Source organism: Aythya ferina (genome assembly GCF_964211825.1).
Source record: "Aythya ferina genome assembly, chromosome: 9".
Classification (NCBI taxonomy): domain Eukaryota; kingdom Metazoa; phylum Chordata; class Aves; order Anseriformes; family Anatidae; genus Aythya; species Aythya ferina.
The window spans coordinates 6,614,188-6,639,872 of NC_140305.1; the positions used below are offsets into that span (position 1 = coordinate 6,614,188).

General features: G+C 44.1%; 1 protein-coding gene across 3 annotated transcripts; it reads left to right on the forward strand.

Annotated features, from left to right (window-relative positions):
- Positions 1-702: 702 nt before the first annotated feature.
- Positions 703-23,958, forward strand: SERPINE2 (serpin family E member 2). 3 transcript variants are annotated; one of them, XM_084528840.1, is made up of 10 exons: positions 704-797; positions 13,492-13,767; positions 14,967-15,086; positions 16,236-16,463; positions 17,564-17,758; positions 20,232-20,430; positions 20,575-20,675; positions 21,680-21,766; positions 22,332-22,415; positions 23,276-23,958. In XM_084528840.1, the coding sequence occupies exons 2-10, from the start codon at positions 13,512-13,514 to the stop codon at positions 23,311-23,313; spliced, it is 1,308 nt and encodes a 435-aa protein (XP_084384966.1). In that variant the 5' UTR covers positions 704-797; positions 13,492-13,511; the 3' UTR covers positions 23,314-23,958. The 3 variants fall into 3 exon arrangements, with proteins under 3 accessions (XP_084384968.1, XP_084384966.1, XP_084384967.1); XM_084528841.1 differs by having other exon boundaries at positions 14,970-15,086; XM_084528842.1 differs by lacking the exon at positions 14,967-15,086 and having other exon boundaries at positions 703-797.
- Positions 23,959-25,685: the final 1,727 nt, after the last annotated feature.

Below are 25,685 nucleotides of genomic sequence, written 5' to 3' on the forward strand. Positions count from 1 at the left end.
AGGAGGTGTTTTTTTCATCCTGAAGAGTCCAAACTCCTGAGGGAAGAAATGTGGTTTATGACATACTTGTCCTGTTTCTTCAAGGCTGGACTGTGCTGTGCATGAAAAATTTTTTTTGGAAAACAGGCTCAGAAAGGATGACTTAACAAGTAAGTGTTGTACTCTGCCAGACCAATGGATTGCCTGCTTCTTTGGGATTGACGGTAGCGCCTTTTGGGTACTACTAGTGGAAATTCCCTCTTATGCTGTGTCGGCTGAGGAGCCTGGGGCTGTCAGTGTGGTAAGATTCACGTGTGTTTTTCCAGGACGAGACTTCTGTCTTGTCACGCTGTCACGCTCCACATGAGAAAAGCGAAACCCCAGCGATAGGTGTGGGGCCAACACCCCAGCCCCTCAGCACACCTCTGTGTTGGTGTTTGAGGGGGGGCTCGGGCACAGGGCACCAGCACAGCAGCGTGCGAGGGAAGGGTCTGAAACCCCCCCCTCCTCCTCGTGGCTGCCAGGAGGGGGCACGGCGGTGCCAGGGGACCACCTTTGGGACCCCCTTCCCCTCGCTGGGCACCACAAGGGACAAGGGCCGCCTCCACAGCCCCTTGCCCTTCTCCCCACAGCAAAAGGGGCTGCGGGGAGGGGCAGCAGAGGCGCCGCGGCCCAGCGGGGCGGAGCGGGGCCGGGGGCCGGGCGGGGCGGGCGGGCGGGGCGGGCCGCGGGCCCTATAAACGCCGGGCGCCGCCGCCGCCGCTCCGGCCGAGCGCTGCTGGGAGGGGGCGGCCGCGGGCTGGGAGCTGCGAGGGGAGGTGAGAGCCGGGGGGCGAGGAGGAGGAAGGAGGGGGCTGCGCAGGGGGGGAGCGGGGCGCTGTGCGGGCTGCCCGGGGGCTGGCTGCTGTTTTTCCCGGTACCCGCTGCCCCGAGTTGCGCGGTGTGTGTGTGTGTGTGTTGGAGGGGTTGTTGTTATTTTAATTCCTCTGGGAGCAAAGAGTTTTCGGGCTTTCTTTCCTTGCTGGGTGTGCAAGAAGCGAGCCGAGCCCGGCTTGGGGCGCCGGGAGCCGCTCCGAGCGCCTCCAGCAGCGGCTGCATCTCTGCTCCATCCTCCTCCTCCTCCTCCTCCTCCTCCTCCTCCTCCCACCCAGGGCGCCCGGAGCCCGGCAGAGGAGCGTGGGACGAGGCTGTGCAGCCGCTGCGGTTTGGGGGCAGGGGGATGTAGGTTTTGGGGTTTTTTTTTGTCCGAGCAGGCTTTAGCCAGCGCCGGCGGCTCCCGATGGGTGCTGAGCCTGCCCGGGGCTGCCTCGGTGCTGTCCCAAATGTCCTCGCTTCTGGGGGGGTTTGCGGGGACTTTTTGCGGCTTGTGTAAATGCTGTTGTGTGCCTCGGCTCGCTGTCCTCACGCAGAAAAGCAGCCCCTGGCGACACCAGCGCGCCGGGCAGCAATGTGCAAGGAAAGTGCCAGGTTTCCCTTCTGAAACTCGGCAGCACCTACCTGTGGAGCAGGGGCCTCAGACAATGGTTTCTTTTCCCCGTTCCCGTGCCTGTACGTCGGTCTGAAACGTGGCTTAGTTTTCGTGGTTTTAATTGCATTCTTGGGCAACTTCCTGAAAGAGAAACCTGGTAGGCTGACTCTTGTGCGCTGCACTGAAAAATGACTTCCTTCTCTGCCTTGACTTTCTCTTGTGCAAGCATTCAGTTACGTCTCACCCCCTGGTCTTCCCAGGGATTCATTAGCAACCAATTTGCACAGACTGTTCGTAAGCCGCATGTAGGTGTAGCAGCCGCCCCGCTGTGTGCTTCGGAGCAGGGGAGAAGCTGCAGAGACGCAGGAGCGATGCGAAAAGCACTGCCGAGCCATCAGTGAGTCCCCAAAACGTGTGAGGGGAGCACCGCTGTGAGCAGAGGAGTTCAAATATGTGCAAGATGTGCTAGCTTGGAGTCCCGGCGTGTTGTGGTGTGTAAACCCGTGAGAGCAGCAGCTGTTTGGCACAGGAGTAAACTTTGTGTAATGACTGCTGGTCCGCTGGGCCTTTAAAACTGTGGGCACGCTGTATGCCGGGCGATCTGGCCGCACGTTTTGCCTGTGTGGTGAAGATGCTGAAAAGGTGTTTCTCTGGAAGCTGCTCTCGCTTGTGCTACCTGTGTCTGGGCGTTACAAAAACTCCTTCAGAGGGTGGGGATGTGACCATTGTTACAGAGCAGTCTGTGTAGCTCTGGGTACCTCATGTAGGAGGTGGTATAAACTCATGTCGGTACCCAAAAAAAAAAAAAAAAACAGGAATCTGCGGTGAATTTTGTCTAAAGGTGCACACAGAAGTGCTGAAGCTTCTGTTTGGTGTTGTCAGTGACAACAGGGAAACTAGCACGTCTTTGAGGCATGCAGAGACTTTCAGTGTGGGTCTCCGTTGTCAGTTCCCTTCCTAAAGCTCAGCAAGCACGCTGTTAGGCAGAAAACATGTCAAGTAGCGAAGCCAGTGTGTTGTACGAGGCACTTCTAGACTATAGCAGAGTGTGTGCATATAGATGCATCAAAATACCTACCTCTCCTTACTGCTAGGAATTAAAATGGAGATGTATGTAAATTGCATACCTCTGCAGTAAGGGAACAGTCCAGAGGGAGCTGAAGCTACATTTCTGCTGCTTCAGAGGTGGTGCGTGCCGTGTCTGCTCAGCTTGTGCAGCCGGTCACGGCTTTTGATCCTTGCTAGGCAACTGTAGCGCTCGTGATTGAAGAAGCTGAGGCTTGCTGGAAGCTCTTCCTTGGAACCTCAGGTCAGGGTTGCCTGGACAGCTTGAATTGCTTAATCACAAGAAGCATGCCTTTATGCCATTAGTTAGGGGGAAATCCAGCCTAATCGACAAAAGACTTCCAGTTAGTTGGCCTGTTAACTGGCTTCTGTTACTCTTTAGTGCCAAAGATTTTATACGTGGGAAGACAGGAAAAAGATTCATTAATCATCACTAATCTGTAAAGTGTTACTGGATACAGTCATCCTTGTGTGCCTCTGGGCATCCTCCCTGTCACCCGTGGCACTCTTACAGATCATGCTTTACAGCAAAGGTTTGCCAGCCTGGAAATTCAGTGTCATTCAGAGTACCTCTGTTAATCATAAGCAACTTGTGAGTAAGTGGAGTGATTTAAGAACTGCCTGTTCTTTTTAGCTTTGGAGAGCAGGTAGCATGGCATGGCCTGTCCCCTACAATGAACTGTAAGGTTAACACTCTAAATTAGAGAGTTATGAAAATAAAGTTAACTTAAAGTGAATGGCTGGTGGGCATGAAAATAGGAGAAAGCTCAATGTGTGCAACCAGGTACGTGTTCAGGTGAGCCCCCTCTGTGATGGCTAAAATGATGGTGTGGGAGGAGGCAAAGATGAAAATAAAGGTGATAGCATCCTGCAGCTACACGGGTGTTTAGGGTGGTGTGCTATGGAAAGAAGCTGTCCTGTGCTCTGCTTCTTCACGTCTTAGTACCAACGTGGTTCACAGCTCAGCTGCGTGGATCCTTGTGCCAGCACACAGGGGAGGTGCTGCTGAAGTAGGAGCCAGTGACCGTGGACAGGAAGAGGATGGGACAAATCTAGTGATAATTCTAGTTTCAACCATAGTTTCTTGAGTTGTTTATTAAGGCCTTAAGATACTTAGATGCTACATGAAATACTTTATCCTTTAGCGCCTCTTCATGAGCAGTGTCTGCAGAAACACAAGTCTTGGTCCTGTTTTACTGTAATTGTTGTGGTCCAGCGTTCACCTTTCATAGCCAGAAAGATGCTTTTGCTTATAGTTTTGGAATGAAACTGGGAGGTAACTCCTGCTGGTGTCTGGTAACTATGCCACACAGTGGTTTAAATATGAAAAGATACTCATCTTGTGAGGTGATCTCCTGAAGGTGGAGATCTCAGTACTGCTGACCGTGCTCCACAGTGTGATGTAAACCATGTGCGGCTTCCTGTTCTCTTCTTCCCGGGCTTTAGAAACAGCAGCCGAAGGTTTAACTTCTTACTATCTTGTGATCATGAGAGCATCTATGGAGGGCATCAAGATCCATCACCAGCAAGTGCTGAACTGAAGACCCCAGCGCAAGGCTGTGCGTGTGCAGTGGCCGCAGCACGCAGGTACAAGCTGTCTGCCTGGGAGATACCTGGCAGTGGCAGACTGTCAGCTGGGCTTGTGAGTTATACAAGAGTCTACAGAAGCGTTCCTGGGATTTGTTGGTACATCTTAACCTCTTAGGTAGGCTGATGTGCAGGTAATAAGAACTTACATTCATCAGCTATGTAGCTTTGACCAAGCTTTTTCTTCTTAAATGATTTTCTAATTTAACAGCTTGAACTTCTAGCACCTATTGCTGCAGAATGGCACCTTGTGCCATTTATTGATGGTTCTTGCTGGTCCTGAGACAGCTGTGTCATCTGATACAAACTGCAAGCTTCAGCTGGCCAAAGGTTGTGTTTTCGTATTTTTCCTCTGTTTTTTTTAGTAGGAGGGATTTTTTTCATTGGCTCTGACATGTTAAAGGTACAAAACCAGGAGCAGAACTAACTTTAGCTTTATATCTTCCATTCAGCTTCCTAAAGGATGTGAAGTAAGGAGCTATCTATGTACAAGCTGGTGGCTTTGTCTTCTAGCTACATGTCTCCGTCTTACTGTAGACCTTCATGCTGGAGAAGTAGTTTGCATTGCTTTCTCAGCAGCGAAGCAAGCTCGAGGCCTCCAGCTGCTCTGGCAGCTCAGCTTAAGAGGCTGCTTGTCCTAGCTAATTGCCTACTTCCTCTGCTGAGGTTTGTCATCTGCGTTACAGAAATAGCGATGGGCTGCGTGGAGGCTTCTCAGCTAGCGCAGCTCACAGCCCAGCCTACGAGCTCCAATCTGAACTGAATCAGATGGCTTAATATACTAGGTCATGATCTCTTCTTGCAAGACTCTTGTACATAGTTCATATTCAGTTCTTTTTTTTTTTTTCCTATGGAAATTCAGGTCTTGCCTTCCCAGAAACCTGTGGTAAGCCAGTGGGATTAATCAGGAATGAGGTCAGATTAATGAAAAGAGCATGTTTTCTCAAACATAAGTCTTCTGAATAGCTTTTAATTCTCTTATTAACCGGTTAACGTCAGTCTTCTCGCAGATGACTGCGGAGGGCACAGCCGGGGCTCCCAGCACAATGGCTCATTCCTGACTCCCTACTAGATGGGACTCCTGCCTCCCTACAGCACCAGTGCTTTCTGGCATTTGTAGTTGGCTGGTTTCCCTTCTAAAGCTTGTGGGAGGGAGGGAAGATGAATATAAGTAAACCTATGTGCTGCAAAAAAAAAAAAAAAGGTAAATATCCCTAAGGTAACTAAGGCTATGATAACTTTAAGCTAGCTTTGGAAGGTCTGAGAAATGGCGAATAGAAACTTGTATCTGATGCTTCCATGAGCTTAAGTCTGAGTCAGTGAAGCTGTCCTAGATTTAAGAAGTCGAGCTGGTTTTAATCTTGAATTTTAAGAGCTTTTATCCTTGGTTAAATTACATCTTTAGAATTATACTTATCTAGTATTTCAGTTTGGAACAGGGTATCTAAATTAACTTGGAAATAGGAAGTTCATGAACATTGTACAATATGATTAATAAATAAAAGGCTAGCTCCTATCGCCGTGTTGCAACAGCAAGCACTGTAAATGGTTAGAACAGTGTTCCTGATCTCTCAGTGTTCTGCTGGAAGTCTCATGGCAGTATTCCCTAGACACAAATGCCTCACTTTTGAGGTCTTGGATATCGGCCTGTGTAAGTACAAGATCTTTTAAAAGTTCTCATGATGAATAGTGAACGCTGGAGTTGTTCCAATTTACTTTTATGGTGAAATAAGTCTATCAAATACAAATGTGTAAGTTCATAAAACTGCTAAGAGTTATTGCCATTTTTCCTCCTCTTGTAGGAGGAAAAAAATAGGTAGAAACTTTAATATTAATAAATACCTGTTTTTTTTTTTTCTTTTTCTTTTAAAGACCAATTGAAAAGACAGGCTTTCAGTCTTCCACCATTTGGGCATCTTTATTGTGCTCATGCTTCATCTAGATGTCACGTGGCTGATAGATCCTGCCATATCTATTAATTTTTAATTTATTTTCTTAATAAGTTGTGTTGTAAAGCTAGACTGAACTGTAGGTTGTGGAATGATAGGAACTGGGCTTGGTAGCATGCTTTTTTAATTGGAAAAATATTTCTTCTGTAAACTAAACCTAAAACATGTAGAATCTGAAGGCAACTTCTTGTTTATTCTGGTATATAACAACTCTCGAGCCATGTCAAAGCTCTAATGAAATTTTAGTGCAGCACAGGGCTTGTCGCTGGCCAGCAGGAGAAAATTGTCCTGGGGGTGGGGGGAAGGAACAACTTTCCTTTTGCTCTGCAGGTGTGTGGAGGCGTGAGAGTCCTGATGTCAGAGGAGCCCTGTAGCAAGTGGAAATGAGTAAGGGTACTTGCTTCCCTTTCATGCTCTTCAAGGAGGAAAAGGAGGTCAAATACTCTAGCAGAGGTAGGGGTTAACATCAAGGTGGTGGTGAAGAAACAGAGTTGGTAACACCAGCCATTGTCAGTCCCACACCTTGAGGAGTTATTTCATAAATCTGTACTTACACAGCCCATTATCAAAAAGTTAATATCCTGTACCTCATTACTGGGATCTTACAGTCCCGTAGGCTTGTCTTTGGTTCTTAATGAGCTTGTGCTTGCATAGCAAGTCTTATTAATGCACAGTGGAAGTGGGGGCTGTGGTTCCACAAAGCTTTTTCTTCTACAGAAACTCAAAGGGGAACCTGGGTTTTGAACTTGTTGCTAAGTTTCAGGCAAATACTTCATCACTGAGCCATCAGTCCCCCTACAGGGGTAAATCCAGAGCAATGTGGTGCAGTCTCCCGGCCTTGTTGTGAAACAGTGTGTTGCATCTTCTTTGGAAAACGGGTTCTGCAGCATTAGTCGTGATGGGCTGGCTGTCCCATGCTGTTTCTTTATGGTAAAATAACCGTGTTGCATAATGAACTGAAGATCAATAAAATAACTTCTTTAATAAAGGGATGCCAGTAAATTAAAAACATAATTCTCCTTAATCCTACTGATACTGTTAGAGGTCGTGGAGATGCTTCTTTAAGCACAGGAGTAAGTAACGCATACAAACCCTTAACAGGGGTGCTGAGTCTCCCATAATGAGTGCTGCTGAAGTCTGACACTGGTGGTAGCACTGCAAGTTCCCCCGATCACCTCTGTAAGCCGCCTGCTGTGTGGCACGAGCGAAGGGTTTGCTTCGTGAAGCGGAGTGTAAGCTGGCTCTTTCAGTTGTGCATGGGATGGAAGTAAAAGCAACTCCTCCGTGAATGCCTACTTGTGTGCTCGAAGTCGTGCAGTGTAGCTGTAGGCTGGTTCCAGCTGAACGGTGAAAACTAAAGCTATGTCTGTTCAGTTGTACTGCGCCACGCGAAGTGTGGGCTTTGTAAGCCTCTGTGATGGAAATGCTGTCAGAAAATGAGCCTGGCTTATGGACTGATGGAGACATCAGCTCCGGGCCTGCAGAAAGCCTGAAGTAAAGCTTGTCTGTCTGTCCTCCGTGCTGAACTGAAACTCCCAACAAGTGGTGGTCAGGGTTCTTTGTAAAGAGCCATTAAAATCTTTCTGTGCATGTGGGAACTCTGCTTGGACAAAGAGATGGTTCCTATCTGGGGCCAGCCAGTTTTACAAGTTGGAGCTCCACTGGGAAATTCCCCCTTGGCAGGGGAGGCTGGTTGGATAAAGCTGGGAGGGAGCCATTCCAGATGGAGACAGGCCATCTTGAAACAAACACAAGCAGATGAATGAACTGGGAGAACTAGAAATCGCAGAGAAAGGATTAAGCTTGGAAGAGGAGAGCCTCAGATCCAGTGCTGCACTCCGTGCCTTTGTGCAAGGCTGACTGCAGTGCCGGGAGTCAGACCAGCATCTTAACGTGCAAAATGTCTGCTGAAACAAAAACCCTTCCAGCTTATCTGTGTGCAAAGCATGTTTGTCATGGTTTTGGCATTAATTTACTCCTCTTCAGAGCAATGCAAGTACTAAACTGTTGAAAAATGTTTAAAACTTGACCATCCTTTCAGTATAATGCTCTTCATGTATTAAACCTTTCAGGTATTGAGTAACAGAAATCTGTTCTGTTGTTACTCCTCCGTGTGACCTGGCATGCTGATACACTCTGTGTTTTCATACATTAAGTAGCACTGGAAAGAGCTCAGACAAAAGGAGAGAGCCAGCACTGAGGAATATCAGGAAACCTGGAGGAAGGCAACATCTCAGAGCTCTGGCTTGGCTTGTCTGTTGTGCTCCATGGAGCACACACCACTGCTCCTGAACCTGGGCTTGCCCACATTCAGGACGTGGGTCCTGCTGCTCGGAGTCCAAAAGCACGTAGGGAAGTAGCTGAAGGCTTTGGAATATAAGAGGCTTAGGCAGAGGAGTTGCAAACCTCTGTGAGGGGGAGAGGAAAAGCTCACCAGCAGGCTTGAGTTTCTTAGCATGTTGCCAAGAGTGCATCTTCTGAAAAAACAAGATCCAGCATGTGACCTTCCCACTGCAACCAGAGAGGTCTCATTGCTTTAGAGAAACAATTGCTGTGTGCTCAGCCAGCTCTTTAAAAGGCTGTTAACAAGTTTGGTTAAGTATTTATTCAGTCCTGCTGTAGAGAGTTGGTTAAATGCCTCAAGTGAAGCACTTTCTTTGAGCTTACATGTCAGCTGAAATAAGACTTTTTAAATTAGTAGCACAGATGGCACTGACAAGGAGACATCTCAGACTGAGATGCCCCCAAATCTTTGGCCCAGGCAGAATTTCTCTGGGCACCCAGGGGCTCGCTCTGAGCTATTTGGGACTTAATAAGTGAGACCTGCAATGTTGCAAGACTGCTGTTTGGGTTTACTTTACCTTTAGCTGTGCTTGCTGCTGAAGCCCAGTGTCTAAATGTCCTTGTGCCTGATGAGTCTTTAAAGAAATGGCAGAAAAGGGATCCTTGTGGGTGCTACCTTATTGCTGCTGAAGAGATGGTTCAAAGTGAATGCTTTGAGCTGTCTCGTAGGATTCTAACACACTGTTGTACTTAGTGCAGTAGGTATAGATATGTGGAAATCTAAGAAAGTGAATTAAGAAATAATGCACTTAAAATGTTCTTCAGGCTCTTTGGGGTAGGACTTCTCCAGCTCAGGACTTGAGCTAAAAAATTCCAGATTTAAAACTTATTTTTCCCCCTCTAACTTTGAACCAAACTAACTTCTCCTGTTCTTATTGGGAAAGAGTGCAACAGCCCAGTCTGGCTCTGAAGGTGAAGTCCTCCATAGCCTAATCCCTTTCCTGTGGGAGGATCTCCATGCTCGGTAGCCTTTCACGCCTGGGGCTGATGACAGCTCCTCCCAGCTCCATCAGATGTTTTCCTGTACCCAGCTCACACAGCCGGTGTTAATGTGCCTCTGCTTTTGTACCAAGCGTTCTGCAGGTGCAGGCTGGAGGCGCGGTGTCCTCTTTGACGTAAATGCTTCCATAATAACTTCAGCCAAAAACGTAAGCCATACATTATGTGGGTGATCTGAGTCGTTGAGCATAGTGAGAGCTGAGTGCGCTGCCCGGTGTGTGTGAGGGTTGGTGTTGGTAACACCGGCTGGAGGCCGAGGTCATTTGGAGATTGGTAGCCTGGAGACACTTCATCTGTCATGAAATAATACAAAGCTACCAGTGCAAGTGGGACGCGTCGTGGTGTTCCTCTTCCTTCCTGAGAGCTGTCTACCTGACTGGACCATTCGGCTAAAACCATGCAGCATCTTCAGCCAGGCTTTGCGGTCAGATGCAGGCAGCAATGCCCAGTTCAGCGTGGTGGGTGGGAGTCGGGGTGGTGCTGTGCTGCTCCGTAAGGCAGAGGGGATGATGAAGGTCTTGGTGAGCTTGCCACAGACTGAGGATCTCTCATACAGCTCGGTGCATGATGCAGTCATCTGCTTTGTTTGAAAACCTGAGCATCAGGGTTAAGAACCGGATCTGCATGAGGAATGAAATGTATTATTCTCTAGGATACGTTTTGTTGGGGCACTGTCAATATTTCTGTTGGCTTCCATTTACAAGCGTAACCAGTGGGATGCTTTCCTTCCTTTAAGTGCCCAATCTAAAAATTGGGTGGACTGCCTTGAAGAGGGATTTTTGTTGTAGTCCAGCATCTTTCACAAGCTCACATTCATGTCAGTGAATATGTCTGTACACTCTATTAGTTTTGTTTAAAAGTAAAATATACATTTACAAGGCTCACAGACAAAGAAATGACTACCTTAAATTTCTGTTTGTCTTTCTGAAGCCTCAGGTTCAAATTTAACTATTGTTGAGTTTTTAGCTTCAGTTATGAAAGCTTGTTGAAAGCTTGTTGGTATTCTGTGTAGCAGGTCAACTGTTTTCCATCCTACACATCCTACATCCTTTTTAGATTATTTTTTTCCTCCTTGCACTGTGATTAAGCTGTTTCTTTCAGGATATGCAAATGCACTTCTTGTTACTGAACTGCATAAAAGTTGAATATACTGCAATCCATGCTAGGAGCATTAATATATGAATGCTGCTTCTGCTCCAAGATGAAATTATCTCCTCAGCTAGCTCTTTGGGTTACGTAGTGGGCATGGCAGGTCCAAACATGGACTGCTCAGTAACTGTCTCTGAAAAGTGGTTTTACTTTTTCCCTGTGCTCAGAATACTGCAGACCTTGCTTTCATTTATTTAGTAGGTATCTGCTGGAGATTGTGCTCTGAAATAGAGACCAGCCCTTCCCAATGGCATAGCGGGAGGGAGAGGTTGGGCAAGCGTGGTGGTTTCTGGGGAAACCAGGCGCAGGAGGCCATCGCTTTCTCACTTGGAAGAATAAAAATCAGAATCCTGCAGCAGTGGCCTTGGGAGCAGAGTCATGTTACTCTGACAAGGCTCCCCACGTGTCACGGGGAAATGCACGGCTGCTGGGAGCTGTCACCAGAGAAATAAAAAAAATAGCTATGGGACTCAATACATTGTGGTAGCTTAAAGGGAAAGGAAAAATATCTGCCTTCAATTAGGCTTGTGCAGATGCAGCACATAAGTGATGATAAATCACAGCTTTCTTAGTTTCATAGATGTGTCACCCTGCTCTCTCCCCCATAATACGCTCTGGGCATTGTAAGGTGCCACAGGTAGGTGTGCTCCCAAGGGCCAGCTCCCTCCTGGTTTGCCAGCTGGATCAGGTGGAGCTGCTGCTATCAAAGGCAAGCTCAAAAGCTTGGATTGTGTGCTCTGTGCAGTGCTGGGGCTCCATCGCTGCGTGGGACAGGCGGCATTGCACCAGCATTAACTGTTTGCTTGGTTGTGAGTACATCTACTAAGAAGCTCTAGTATCGTTGTATTGTTTGCTTTTGCCAACGTCCTACATAAAGGTAGAAGTCTGACTAATACTGGAATCAATTTTTTTTTTTTGTATTTACCACTTGGGCTTCCTGGTAAGTTTTGGTGGCTTGCTGGCCGTCTCTTTTCTGTCTTCTGAGTGGCAAGCTCAGAGGTGATGCTTCCTGCAAGGCAGCTCTGCCTGGGAGAGGGAGGCAGCCTCCTCTCTAAGAGCGAAACTGGAGATTTCACATGGTTTGTATATATTCGTATCCAAGAACTCTATGAAGAATATCTTTTACCATTAGACAGGAAAGTACAGAGTCGTTTTCCTTGTCAAGCTGCCAGTGCTGCCCATGATGGGTTCCTACAGCAGCCAGCCGTGAGGCTCAGGACACACCTGGGAGGTGACCCATCGGCTTTCTTCCTGCACGTCTGATCCGTCACCTTTAGCTCAGTTGTTGCAATAGGGTCAAGGCCAGTTGAGTTTTCAGAGTAGGTTTGTGTGCTGCCAGGTGGTGCTGGTATGGAAGGAACTGTTCTTCAGGGACTCCAGAAGTGCTTGGGGGATAGAGGAGGATTAAAAAAGTCTGCTAGGGAAGGCTGTTTAATAGCAGGCAGGCTGTTGACCTGTACAGGACAGCCTTTTCACTTCTGACATAACCTGGATCAGTTGACAGGTGCCCTGCTAACAGTGATACATCCCATTTATCCCTAGCTGGCTGGGGGAGAGATGTTGTGTCTCTGCTCCTTCGTGGTCAGTGTTCGGTTCAGTGCTGCAACAGCAAGCTGGAGGAGGCTCGTTGCACCTCCTGAAATGGCAAAGAAAGTGGAAATGCTGCGTTTGTTGTTTCCAAGTCTTAGCACAGTCAAAGTACGTGCTATTAAAAGATGATTAAATGAATCTATAGAAACACCAGCTGGCTTTCTGGTAACCAAGTGCTCCAGCGTGGTCTGAACTCGCAGCGTAGGTAGGCTGTGTGATGGCAGAGCTCCTCGGTGCCTCGTGCCCTTCCTTGTGAGTGGGAGGCAGGCTGCTGAGGCGCTGTCAGCTGAGATGCTCGCTGCTCAACACCGAGTCCCCACTGGCCTCCAGCTCCGGGGTGGTTTAAGCCAGAAGAGTGAGCGTGTACTGGTGATCAGAAGGCTCAAGTGGAGGAGAGGCCTATTTTTAGGTGTTGCCTGTGGTATGCAAATGGCTCGTTAATCAGCTGTGTGCTTTCTGCAGCCTGTTCAGCCCTCTGTGAGCTGGGCTGCTCGTTGACTCATCGGTGTGTCTGCAAGGCTAACACCAAAGTGCTCAGCTGAGGAACCGGCTTCCTTCTTGGGCTGAAAATGGAAGCCCGTACTGGAACGGTGAAACTTTAAAGTCTTTGAAATGTAGCTCAGCTCCTGAAGGATGAGTGGGAGGGCCTGACTTCATGGAAAAGGTTATTGCATGGCTATTCCTTTAAGTGCCTGCTTGCCCTAACAAAAAGGGGATTGAATACACGTCCACGAGGAGGAAATAGAGCCTAGTAGGTAAATATTACACAGTGTTCAGGATTTGGGCTTGGTTCTCTAATCAGCTGCTGAGAGGTCCTGAACAAATTGTTGCTGCTGCTTGTGCCCCAGTTTCTATGGTGTCGTGGGGGTAACAGTGCTGACCTGTGCTAAGCCTTGGGATCTGTGGGTGAAGAATGGCCCCACTCTGAATACAAACTTCCTTCTGCCCCCACGAGCTGCTTGATTTTCTTACGCAGATAAGTAAAGGCTAAAATCCAAACTGAACCCCGTGTTTTACAGTCTACGTCTTCCTCCTGTTACCCATCATGAAAAATGCCAATTATGCAGCTAACTTTTGTTATTCTAGGCAGGTGTAAATTCCCACAACAGAAGGCCTGTTTGCATACGTACACGTGCTGCTTCTATTAACTGCAGAAAATGATCTATGAAATGTTCTAGTGCAGTGTATCTCCACGGGCGAGGACCATACCACGCTCCTCAGCACTAACTTATCCTCAGGCTCAGTTTATCTGCAACGCAGAGCTGACAGAGTTTGGTAGGGGGGCGACAGTGGGTGTGAAAGAATGAAAAATGATGTACCCACAAAAGCTGACTTAACTTTTCCCCTCTTGTTTTCTTACAGGTTATTCCACACCAGAAATCATGAACTGGCACTTCCCACTTCTCTTTCTTCTCGGGACTTTAATATCCGTGTGTTCCCAGTTCAGCTTTTATCCTCTGGAGGAACTTAGCTCCGATGTTGGAATCCAGGTCTTCAATCAGATAGTGAAAGCCAAGCCTCAGGACAATGTGGTAGTTTCTCCTCATGGGATTGCATCTGTTCTGGGGGTGTTGCAGCTGGGTGCTGATGGCAAGACAAAGAAGCAGCTGACAACAATGATGAGATACAGTGTAAATGGTCAGTGATTCCTAAGGTTCTCTGGGTGTGGTTTGTGTTGTGGTGTTGGTTGTGTGTGTTGGAATCATGCTGTTTTGAGGCAGTTTTAAAAGTCTGGGAGATTGCATCATAAACATATTAACTTTGTTACTGAAGCAAGAAGTGGACATGTTTGAAGTTAATTGGCAACTCAAGTATGGACATCTACATATTCTTGAACTGGCTCATTAGCAGCTTTGTTAATGATTTCTTGGCCCTGGCCAGAACTGCCCTCGTACTTGCAAAGTGGTCTCCCAGAACCCTGTAAATGGAGGTCCAGCGCCAGCCCTGTGCAGGAAAGCTGCACTACCCTGTTCAGGCTGTATTAAACAACCCTGAATCTATGACTTCTGAGACAACAGGGCAATAGATGACTTCACTGTGGTGTTAAAACCAATGCAAATTCTAACCATACAATTGATACTTTGACTTTATTCTTCAGCTTTGTTCACTCATGTTTCTGCTGTCAGGATCCCTAAGTCTGTGGTTCTTGTAGTGCCTTCTTGAAACAGATGTTTCTGCTTGCCTGTTCCTGACACTGCATGCATGCGTGTTTATATTCCTCTGCCAATCTCTGCCCCTCTAGGGGGTGTAGGCTGAAGGTTCTTGCTGCTTTACTTTGCATGCTGAGTATTTTTGTGAGTATTTGCCAGCAAGACTTAACATCTTAGTGCCGGCACTCTGCCTTCCTTCCAGGCATAGGAAGTACTCCAAAAGGTAAGTGCGTTTTTAAATCTTGAGCAGCATTGTTATATAACATGTCTTGTCTTCATTTGCTTTGCTGTTTTGGTTTAAAGTACAGCAAATTGATTTGTCAGTTTAAGATCTAAATGTTTTAGAGTTCCAATCATGAGATAACCAACTTTAGGAACATTTGAATGCTCAAATTTTATGAGTACTTACAAAAATTTTGAAGCATTATATCAACTGGTTTTATTTGGCTTGCACACTTCCTAATTGTCTCTGAGACAGAGGTTCTCAAACTTCTCCGAAGGTAGCCAGTACCTTGCTACAGAGGCTTGTTATGGGATGCTACCTGTCTCTTTGCACAGACTTCCTCTGCTCTTGTTCAAGATTGCCTTGCAGTCTTACAGTCCTTTGGCAAATATGGCAACTGCTTTGGAAAGGTAATAGTTGGAAAGTATTTAATTTATCTTTAGCTGTCTTTTAATGCAATTTAGCAGCTGGAAGCAAGGAGGAGAGCCAGCATCATGAGACCAGCCAGCTCTCCCCGGACCACCACCAAGTGCTCCGTGGACCACCAGTGGTCCACAGAATACAGTTTGAGAACCTCTGTTATGGTATGTTCTCCAAAAGAATTTGCCCATAATATTGGAGAGTGAACATATACAACTTCACACAAACGGTACTGCTAAAGCATTCATGATATAAACAGCAAAGCCATCTGAGGCTTTTTCTTATACGCAGCTAAGAGAATAACCCGACTAATTCGCTCCCTTCGTAGCTCTTCTCTGAAGTTTGTCTACATAGGGAAGTAGTATGGAATTGTTCCTGCCTAAATTCTATTGGGAAACACAAGGAGCCCGTTAATAACTGCCATAAAAACAGCCACCCGAGGATCCTATCCAACATGAAGGCTGATCGTTATGTTTCTTGGCTGGCAATAGCTTCCCTGTGTAGACAAGCGCTTACTCATAAGCTATAACATCAGGGAGAACTGGGTATGATGAACATGACAGTTCTTCCGTGCTGCCATATGCATCCTCTCACACGCAGTGATAGAGATAGCAAGCACTCCGTATGAGCTGCACTAAGATCCTAAAGGTCTTGACTGTAAGCACTGGAACCTATGCTGCTTTTCTTTTTTCTTTAAAGGCAAGCTCCTGTGTTGAGGGATTAACACTTGCTTGTAGCAAATTTAGTTTCCTTAAAGACTATGTCCTTTGAACCCTGTATAGAAATTTTGTCATCTTCCTTTATTCTCTAGTAAATGGAGAGGGAGAATGGTGAGAAAACAACGCTTTTTGCTCTGAGGTTTAAAACTACCTGCATAATTCTGTAATCATGTTGGCTCTGAATGATCAGACTGAGTTGTCAGCTTCTTCCGTCACTGTCACATAGCTGACAGGTTATATGGGTTTATATACCATGCCTTACATTTTAGAGTAGTCTCTTCTGTGGAAGAGCGGGTGGTAATTCCACGCTGAGACTTGAATCCCAATATTTATCCTCAGCATCGTCAATAGCATTCTGTGCAGACCACTAGGTGGGGAGCAGACATCACAGTGAAAATAATGTATGTGCTGGAAAATGGTAGTCTCTTCCAGATGAGAGATCAGATACGGGTATTTTGGAGGCCCTTCAGAATGTCTGCTTTGGTCTTTACACCAGCACTTAGTCTGAGATTTTGTGTCGTTAATAGTTGCATGTAAGGTAACTGTTTGTTTGTCATTTTATTCTAAATTAAACTTGCTGTTCTTTCCGACTAGGAGTTGGTAAAGCGTTAAAGAAGATAAACAGGCTCATAGTCTCAAAAAAGAATAAAGACATTGTTACAATTGCTAATGCAGTATTTGCAAAGAGTGGCTTTAAAATGGAAGTGCCTTTTGTTACAAGGAACAAAGAGGTGTTTCAGTGCAGCGTCAAGAGCGTGGACTTTGAGGACCCAAATGCAGCGTGTGATTCCATCAACCAGTGGGTGAAAAATGAAACAAGGGGTGAGTATCAGCGAGTGTGTTCAGTGCGTGAGCATGGCATCTCAGACCTCTCAGCTGTGGTTGGAAATACTGGAGAAAGATTAGGGAGGGAGAAAAAGCTTTGCCTTGTAGTTGAATACTGTCCTTAAGCTGTTGTGTGTAATGCTTTGAGCCTGTGGGCTGGTCATCTGCAGTCCCACTACTCTAGCAGATGTGTCTGCCTAGTGGCCTCTACAGGGGTGGGTGTCTATGTGTGCATGTGTGTATGTGAGCCCATCTGTTTATTATTTATCCATGCATTTAGGGAGCTTCTGCTGCTCCCTGCCTTCATTCAACCTGCAAGAAATCCAAACAGTGTTCTCTTGGAGTTAGGTGTTGCCAGACGTGCTTGCAAAGCAACTCAGAAGCAGGTAACTCAGAAAGTCGGACTTCTAAAAAGCTTTAGAGCAGTTCAGCCTTTGCAGTTAGTACCCTAAATCTTCGTAAGGTATGTGTCAGTGTTGTTTAGTAGAGTCATGTTTAGTAGAAGACTTTTAGTTAACATTGCCTTGATGGAATTCCTTGTGGTTCAAGCTTGTTGCCATCTAGTTGTCAAGCTTAGATATGTTGAGATGTCATATTTTGCAACATAGTCTGGAACTACAGAACTAGAACCATGTTTAGTATCTCAGAGTTAAATCCATTGCCTCCTGGATGTGAGGAGTGTTGCTAATGATGTTGGATGTGACATCTGTGGAGCAAGGCTGTCAAATTCTTTCTCTACTGTGCCACCAGCTTTGCGTAGCAGTGTTATAAGCAGGGTGTGAATGGGAGAAGTGCTTTAGCTGAAACTCTTACCAAGTTTACCTGCTTAGTTTAAATCTTAGATCTGATCACATGCTGAAAAGTGTAATGCCGTTAGCTATAACATCGGTCTATTGACTACCTACATATGTTTGCTTTCTAAGCATCCCTTGCTTTTTGACAAAGAAAAGAATGCAGTCATTGCTTGCATGAATCTCAAATGAATAGTTGGTGCGTTCACAGATCAAAAGGCTTAAAGGAGTAAGTGCTTCAGTTTCTTTGTGAACAACTGACTAGTGCTAACACAGCGCGTACTCAGTCTTTCTTTGTTTCTTTAGGTATGATCGATCAAGTTGTAGCTCCAGATGATGTTGATGGGTTGACCAGACTGGTTCTAGTAAATGCCGTGTATTTCAAGGGCTTATGGAAATCCCGATTTCGACCTGAAAATACAAAGAAACGTCCATTTTATGGAGCTGATGGGAAGACCTACCAAGTTCCCATGCTGTCCCAATTATCTATCTTCCGTTGTGGTAAGCTCAGTAACCCTCACTACCACTAAATACCCAAGAAGGGTTGTAAAACTTTGCTTCTTTCCTTCAAACCAAAGAGTTTGCTGTATATGTGGTGTTCAATAGTATTGTTTACTGTGGCTGATTCTGGAGGCTTTGGGTTACGAAAGCATCTTGTACTGGTGAGGTATAGGGGAAGTTGCTGTTAAAGGTATTTAACAGTTGCTTAAGGTCGAACAGTCTAACAAAGTACTTGTCTTATCCTGTTGTCTTCAGAAAGAAAAATGTGAAGTACTGAAGTTGAAAACTTTGCATGTTGCCTAAACCTTGCAGTAGGGAGATTTTTTTTAAGGGATGAGAATGAAGGAGACCTGCCAACAGAAACAGAAGCTTGAGGTTTATCTGGTGATGAGCTGTATGTAAAAGACTAGGGTAGAATTAGTCTGTGTTTCACTGGGTAGTAAAGAAATGGGGCTTGTACAATCAACGGTTCTGGGGGAGCCAGCAGAGTACAGGGTTAGTATGTTGGCTGTATTGCTCAAGGTGCGAAGCTGCTTTTCAAATTCAAATTGAGTCACAAGAGAGAAGTAGCTCAGCAGGTTTGGCCTGACTTCTGAGATGCTCAGAGCTGACATGCAGCTTGATACAGCTAACAGTGTACTTCAGGGTTTCAGCTTTGTAAATGTGTGGGGATTTTTAATGGTCAGAAATTAAGGCTGTGATGAAAGAACATCTTCCGTTGTGTCCTTCAGAAGAGAGCAGTGCTGTCTGGAACTTGCTTCCTTATGTGCTACTGACAGTATGAGGAATAGGTCTGGAAATATAACTGTCGATAAATCCAAAAGAGCAGACAAAAAGGACCCACTGATAATACTTTTGAATACCTAATTTTACTGTCAGTAGTGCTCTGCTAATACTAGCTGATTTGTGTTACAGTAAACAGCTGTAACTTCATCTTAAAACCACACGTGTTAGAGAATGTCTAACTTCAGATAGCTGCTTCAAGTGTGATTTGGGGGAAATGGGGAAGCTTACTGTGTTGTATGCTCTATCTGTGGACTTTGAAGGAAGTTCATAACTAAAGACGGGCTTTAGCAAGCCTATCTTCAAAGTTTTTCATTATTCTCTTGATGCTGGTTTAAAAAAAAAGCTTCATTATGTTGGTATAAATTCAGATTAGAAACATCACTAGGTTAGAAAAGAGCAGGAGAAGTACTCCTTCGTTAAAACTTGTTTTAGGTTGGGCATCTTTGGATATCCTAACAAAGAACTTCTATCCTTTGGGTCTTTAAGAGTTTAGAGATCCATTTTCAAATTTCATGAACAACTTAAGCATTGTTTGTAACCAAGTGATGGGATCTAAGATGTATCAGTGGTAAGGATTGCAGTATACAGCAGAGTAGGAAACTGGTATTCCTCTGGAGAGGTTACCATTTGTCACTTCCTCGTAGTGACTTCTGCAACCATTATTTTGATCCAGAGGTCACAGTCTGAGTACCATAATAAAAGGAAATAAACTACAAAACTTGACACAATTCTTGCCTAGTAAGTGCAAAGCTACTGGTTTTCTAGCAATACAAATTCAGCCAAGGCATTGTCCTGGCAACAAGATTCAATTTCTGATGAAGACTTCAATTTTCAGTTTGGGCTGACAAGTGCAGACTCAAATGAAGAAAGGGGAAAGATGATAAAATCCTATTGCTATCCAAAAACTTTGCCAGAAACCCTGTCTGTAGTTCAAGTTTTCACTTGAAACTCCTGTAGAAAGCCACATGCCAAAAATCCCACAGCAACCAACGGGAATTTGGAAAAGAGGGTTGCCTAAACAGTCTTCCCAGCACTTGCTCTAACTCAGAGGTGTTGCTATCTCATTCCTTCTTACCTACTTGGCCTTCTCTGTTACCTCAAAGTGGCTGTTCTCCACTACCTTGAAGGATCTCGTTATGAAGCAGTCTTATTAAGCAAGTAAATCAAGTAAATGTAACTGACTACTTCAAACAGGAGCTATTTTAATCATTCTTGGAAGAAAGAGCTTTTCAAAAGATCTCATCAATTTAGAAAGATAATGCTTTTTTTTTTTTTTTTTTTTTGCTTTTTGCTTCTCAGTGCTCAGTCAAATCTGTTTGATCTTGGTTGCAGTAAATCTGAGCTGATTCGAGCTGATTCATGGACCTGGTGACTTCTAGCATAGCTGGCTTTCCAGTCTGGGCTGATGAGGCTTGTCTGGGGAAAAAAAAAAATAAAACCTGAATAGGTATCATATGCTTCACAGTATCATCCCAGTTGTGCTTTTTGTCAAACCAGCATCCATAGAGATGCCATGCCACTTCCTTGAAGAGATGCCTAGCTGGGAGCTAGGCAGTCTGTGACTCTAGAATCAGCTTTAAGGTGTGGGGACAAGCTTTCTTAGACTCTTATAGCAGTAGGTATCTGAAGATAAAATAGAGATTTAAGGCTGTAGGAATTAGATCTCATTATCTGTGCTCTTTTTTAGGCACTACAAGTACTCCAAATGAGCTGTGGTATAATATAATTGAATTGCCATACCATGGAGAAATGATAAGTATGTTAATTGCTCTGCCTACGGAAAGCACAACACCACTCTCTGCTATCATTCCCCACATCAGCACAAAGACAATAGGAAGCTGGATGACAACCATGGTAGCAAAAAGAGTGCAGGTTATTTTACCCAAGTAAGTACTCGTATCACTCATTGCTCCTTCAAGGAATGTTTGGGAGGAAGTATACGTATAACTCCTGATACAGGAGAGACATAGCACTTAACGGTAACTTTTCTGCATAATTCTGATATATTCTTTTTTGCTTATTCCAATTAGATTTACAGCAGTAGCGGAAACGGACTTAAAGGACCCTCTGAAAGCACTTGGTATTACAGATATGTTTGACGAGTCAAAGGCAAATTTTGCAAAAATAACAAGTAAGTTATTTTTCTGAATCCATTGTTGTCTTTATTCATGGTTTCTGGCACCGAATGAAGTGCTGTTTTACCAATGCAGTTGTCTGTTCTGTCTTGGGTAAGTGTTACCATGACACTGAAGCAAAGTTCTGTCTTGTACCCAGCCGAGCATGGCTTCTTGCTTCTATTGAGTACTGCGTGTCTTTTCTTTTGCCTTGTATCACAGCAGTAAATCACGTTGATGAGCTTTTCAAATTAAGATTTGATCTTACAAACCAAGGCTCTTAAGCACTGCCTAAAATCATGGAAAGACTTACAACAGTACTTTAGACCATAATTGAAGATGCAACTGCATTAGTATTTAGCTTTCCCCAAAGTATGTATTTAATATTAAATTTAAAACTTAATTTTTCATAAACTGTAGGAAAGGAATGGACTAAATGTTTAGCTTAAGCAACTGGACCAAATAAGAGCTCCAAATATCAGTATCTGAAAATGGTGTGTAGACACTTTTAAAGCCATGAGCTTGAAATGTCATCTTATCTCTGTTTTCTGCTTCCATCAAACTTCTAAGCTTCTACAGAGATGTAACAAAGAAGTTTGTCTTGTGCTTGCTTACCTTAACTGGAAAAACAAATTCCTGTTTTAATGAAAGTGAGGTGTCTTGCTAAGTGCTTTCTGCCTCTCAACAATGAGATAAGTGTGAATGTAACTTAAATTTAGATAAAGAAATGACTGCAGGGAAAAAACACTTTCTAACAGACCATAAAACAATAGAGGCTAGTAGTTGGGGAGGAGTGAGGAGTAAGATAGCTTATTCTCTATTTTTTGTAATTATAGACTTAGTGACTGCATTCAGTAGTGTTCTTAACAGCATTGAGATTTCAGCAGGATTATAGCACCTCTTAATAGCTATGCTAGCATAGCTGCTAGCTACAAGATACTTCAGGATTTTACTGCTAGTTTTATTGGAAATACTGTTCTTATTGTTTTTTGTGTGTTTTTGTTTTTTTTTTTCTTTTCAGGAACAGAAGGTCTTCATGTATCTCATGTTCTGCAGAAAACAAAAATTGAAGTTAGTGAAGATGGAACCAAAGCTTCTGCAGCAACAAGTAAGCATCTATACTGATAACTAGCAGACTGGAAAACTGCATTAAAAGGCTATGCCACTAAGCAAAGACAGAGCACTTCCTGCAATGGTCTCCAAGTAGACTTACTTAAATATAAACTGATTTGATTTTGTATTATGTAGTTTCTTTGGAATATCAACTTGCTGATATTGATCAGAGCATTGGTGTACTCTAGGAAGTAAAAACAGGTTTACCTTATTCTGGAAAACTTCTTTCTAATAGTTAACACTTTGGTCACTGGTATAAAGTTCCTGGCTATCCAGGTGGCGAAGAGTAAGCTGCTATATCCTTTGTAGATCCTTTGTGTATGATAACCCAAGACTTCCTTCCAGCCTTTTGTGGGCCTTGTGTGTTTTTTTTCCCTATGCTTCCTGTAGGCATAAAATGTGACTTATGCTTCTTTAAATGTCTAAGCTGGAAGACTTCAGCTGTTTATCTCTGCCTGTATAAACTCCTAGTATACACAAGGAAACTGCACTTTAATAGAATATATGCTGTTTTATGTTACATGCTTTGTCTAACTTCAAATCTTATCTCTCTTTGCAAGCTGCAATTTTAATAGCCAGGTCATCTCCTCCTTGGTTCATAGTAGACAGGCCATTTGTATTCTTCATCCGGCACAATCCTACAGGTAAGCAGTACTTGCATGTATTTTTCCTTGGAAGTTAAATATGAGCTATGCAACAGACAAAAGAATTCCCAGCTGGGAAAAGTCTGGAGCTACTCAATAGCTGTTGCTTGGGGGTGGGGTTGTGGGGGTTGAGTGGTAATAAAGAACAATTGGAAGTATAACTACAAGTATATTTCTGCCTTTAACAAGAGATTATCTTTAGAATACAGCTCAGCACAGGGAAGAGTATTGGCTGCGAAGCTAGAAAACTGACATGGCAAGTTCATGGGTACAAAAGAATACCATCTTTAATGGTCCTAGTTTCCTGGTGTAGAGAGAAAATAGCTCTACTGCTGATAGTGAATTAGTGAATTGGCCCAGCTTTCTGATGGACTGTAAAATTAGTGCAAGGACCAAGGATGGAAACAGGGACTTCAGGGACCTGGGTTGCTTGCCTGGCCTGCCATCAACAGCTGTGAGTGTCCAAATAGAAGTGGTCATGGTGTTTTGCAGCGTGAGTTGACTCTTAGAGCAGAGCTGAGCTGGTTACTTTCAGTAGCATGTGAACTTCTTGCAGTGCCATGTGGATGATAGATATGCTAGCTACTGGGCAACGAGATACAGCTGCCAGCACTGGCAGCAGTCCTCAGCCCAAGGCTCCTTAGAGCATCAGAAGAACCGTGTGTCTGGAAATGAGAGCCAGCCACCTATCCAAACATACGCTTCTCTGCTGTCTACTCAGAGATAACAAACTGGGGGGAGGATAGACAAGACTGTGATGAGGTGGCTCAACCATGTTCTGTGGACTCTTATGCTTTCATGGAAAAGTTTAACTCTGTGTGCAGGCTGTGGTAATCCTAGTTTTCATTTCATTCCCTCAGGTACAATCTTGTTTATGGGACAAATAAACAAACCTTGAATGTGGAAAAGACTTTCTTCGAGAAGTAAACAGACTCATATGACACACCCATGTTCTGTTAAATATTTTGTACACTACTCTTTGACTTCACTCAAGAACTAGTTTTAACCACTGACTAGGTTTTGAAACAGGAGTCGATGTAGTTCTGGCTTTGTGGGGAAAAATACGGATTGAAAACTACAGTATTTCTTCAAAATGTCTAAAAGATTCTCTAAACTACTGAATGGTTACCTATGCTAACAAACTTTTGAGCTTTTTCTGTATCTACTAAGAATTTTATGTACGGCTTTCGTGAGAGGATTTTAACAAAGAATGACAAGCGTTTCTATTAATGTTGGTTTCTTCTTGTGTGTGGAAAAGGTTTAATTTTGTAGATACCCCCATCAAGATTACTTTTGGTTGTTGACTATCTTGATACCTGGGTATTCTTGGTAGAAATAGATTAAAAGTTCTAGCAGTTTTTATTTTATATAGTGCATGTATCACTGAGAGTTTTAAAACTAATGTGGTGTTAGATACACATCGCATTGTCCTGTCTTATTGTAATGTAAACTTGTCATTGCTAGTATACACTTTCTATTGGATTTAAATTTTATATTTGTTTTTGTACAAAGGAAAAAAATAAAAATGCATTATGAACAGTCACTGTTGTGGATTGTGGATGTACTGTAAGGCATTTGGGTCCGGATCCCTCTGAAGTGCTTATTTGAAACTTCCTTCTGAACTGAAAGAAATAGAAATAGAAAGAAATCCTTTGTGGTTTTTTTGTACCACTTTTTTTTTTTATGGCCTGCTATTGATTACTCTTTCTGCCTAAGTCATTCTTTTGTGGTTGAATTATCCATGGATTCAGCATCTGAAGAGCTAACTCCTTGTATTTACCAAGTCCAAGTTACTACTAAAACTGCCACGTGAGGACACCACTGCTCTTCTGGGGCCTTTTCTCCTGCTTCCTATGAGGTAGGTTTTATGTACACTTGCATACCTTCAGTGCTGTGCAAGATTTGCACGAGTGCGAAACTCTTCACAAGAAGCAGTAAATTACTTTGGCTTGTCACAGATGGTTCTTTGTGTGAAAGCATGTTGTACTGCTGCTGTGGCAACCTAGGGATTTGGATGGAAAGGCAAATTATTGATATTAGCTGTTTCTCTTAAGGGCTCTTTCACAGTAAAAAGAGGCTGGCTGATGGTAGTCTGTGGGGAGAAATTCCTGCAGTGTTTCACAGGCTCGGCACTGGTTTAAGCAGATGACTTCTGTATATTTCCACAAGCTGGACAGCCAATGAGTTGATTGACCTTGACAGGTAAGGACATACCAGGTGAAATGAACAAGCTTCTAGCAGAAGATACCTGACTATGTTATGGTGGCCAGGGATAACCTGACACAAAAAGCAGGATGAGATCTCATAATATACTGCCATAGGAAAAGCATGCATACCTACTTAAGAACAAGGGAGAAAGGACTGAAAAAGCAGCTCTATAAGGAGAGTATCTGCTATCTTTTTTTGATTATGGCAAACATAAAAAATCTTACTTGCTAGCTGTTTTTTTTTTTTATGGGTTGTATTAGGTGACTATCAGATAATCCCCATAAGATAGGAGAAAAGTGTTCTTGTTGCATGCTTTCTTGTGGTGGCAGTGCATGCTCACAACTGTCTCCTGCACTCAGCTCCAAAGAGGTAACAGAAAAAGCTAATATGATCTAGTTGTCTTCCCATCTTGTTGAAGAGAAGGTGAACCATGCTAAAGATTTCGATGTTGAGTAGGACAATTCTCCCAGCTAGCTTGCTTTCAATTCCTTATAGTCCCATAGAGGTAAGAAGCAGAAGTAATAACAAAACTTTAGTACTACGTAAAAAACTTTAGTACTGCATAATACCGCCATTCTCATTGGTTTGTTTTATGTCTAGCTCAGTATTGTTTCTCCTGCAAAAATTGAGAAAAATTGCCTTGAACTACATAGCTAAGACCTGCGATTCAAAAAGAATGGTGTGTCTTCCCAGAGCGAGAAAAGGCTGCTGGTGTGCAATGTACCTTTTTAGCATTGTGGAGCAGTGGGATTGTACTTCAGAACAGCAGAACTGCTGTTCTGGTATTGAAGTAAAATTCTGAGAGAATTTTCCAGTTGCTTCTATTTGATATTTCTGGTGAGAATTCAACTACTAAGGGGTTGGCACTCAAACTGAACTCCCATAGTGCTTACACACATAAGCAGTGTGTGTGTTCTGTGCAGCAGGCAGGCTTGGGATATAGATTTGGGCAAGAAGCAAATGCAATGACTTCAGTCTTCAGATCTGCCTTAACACAGATTCTCTGTAAGCAACTTCTGGTCCCTTCTATTAGTCTAGGAATATCTTGTAAAAGGAGATGAT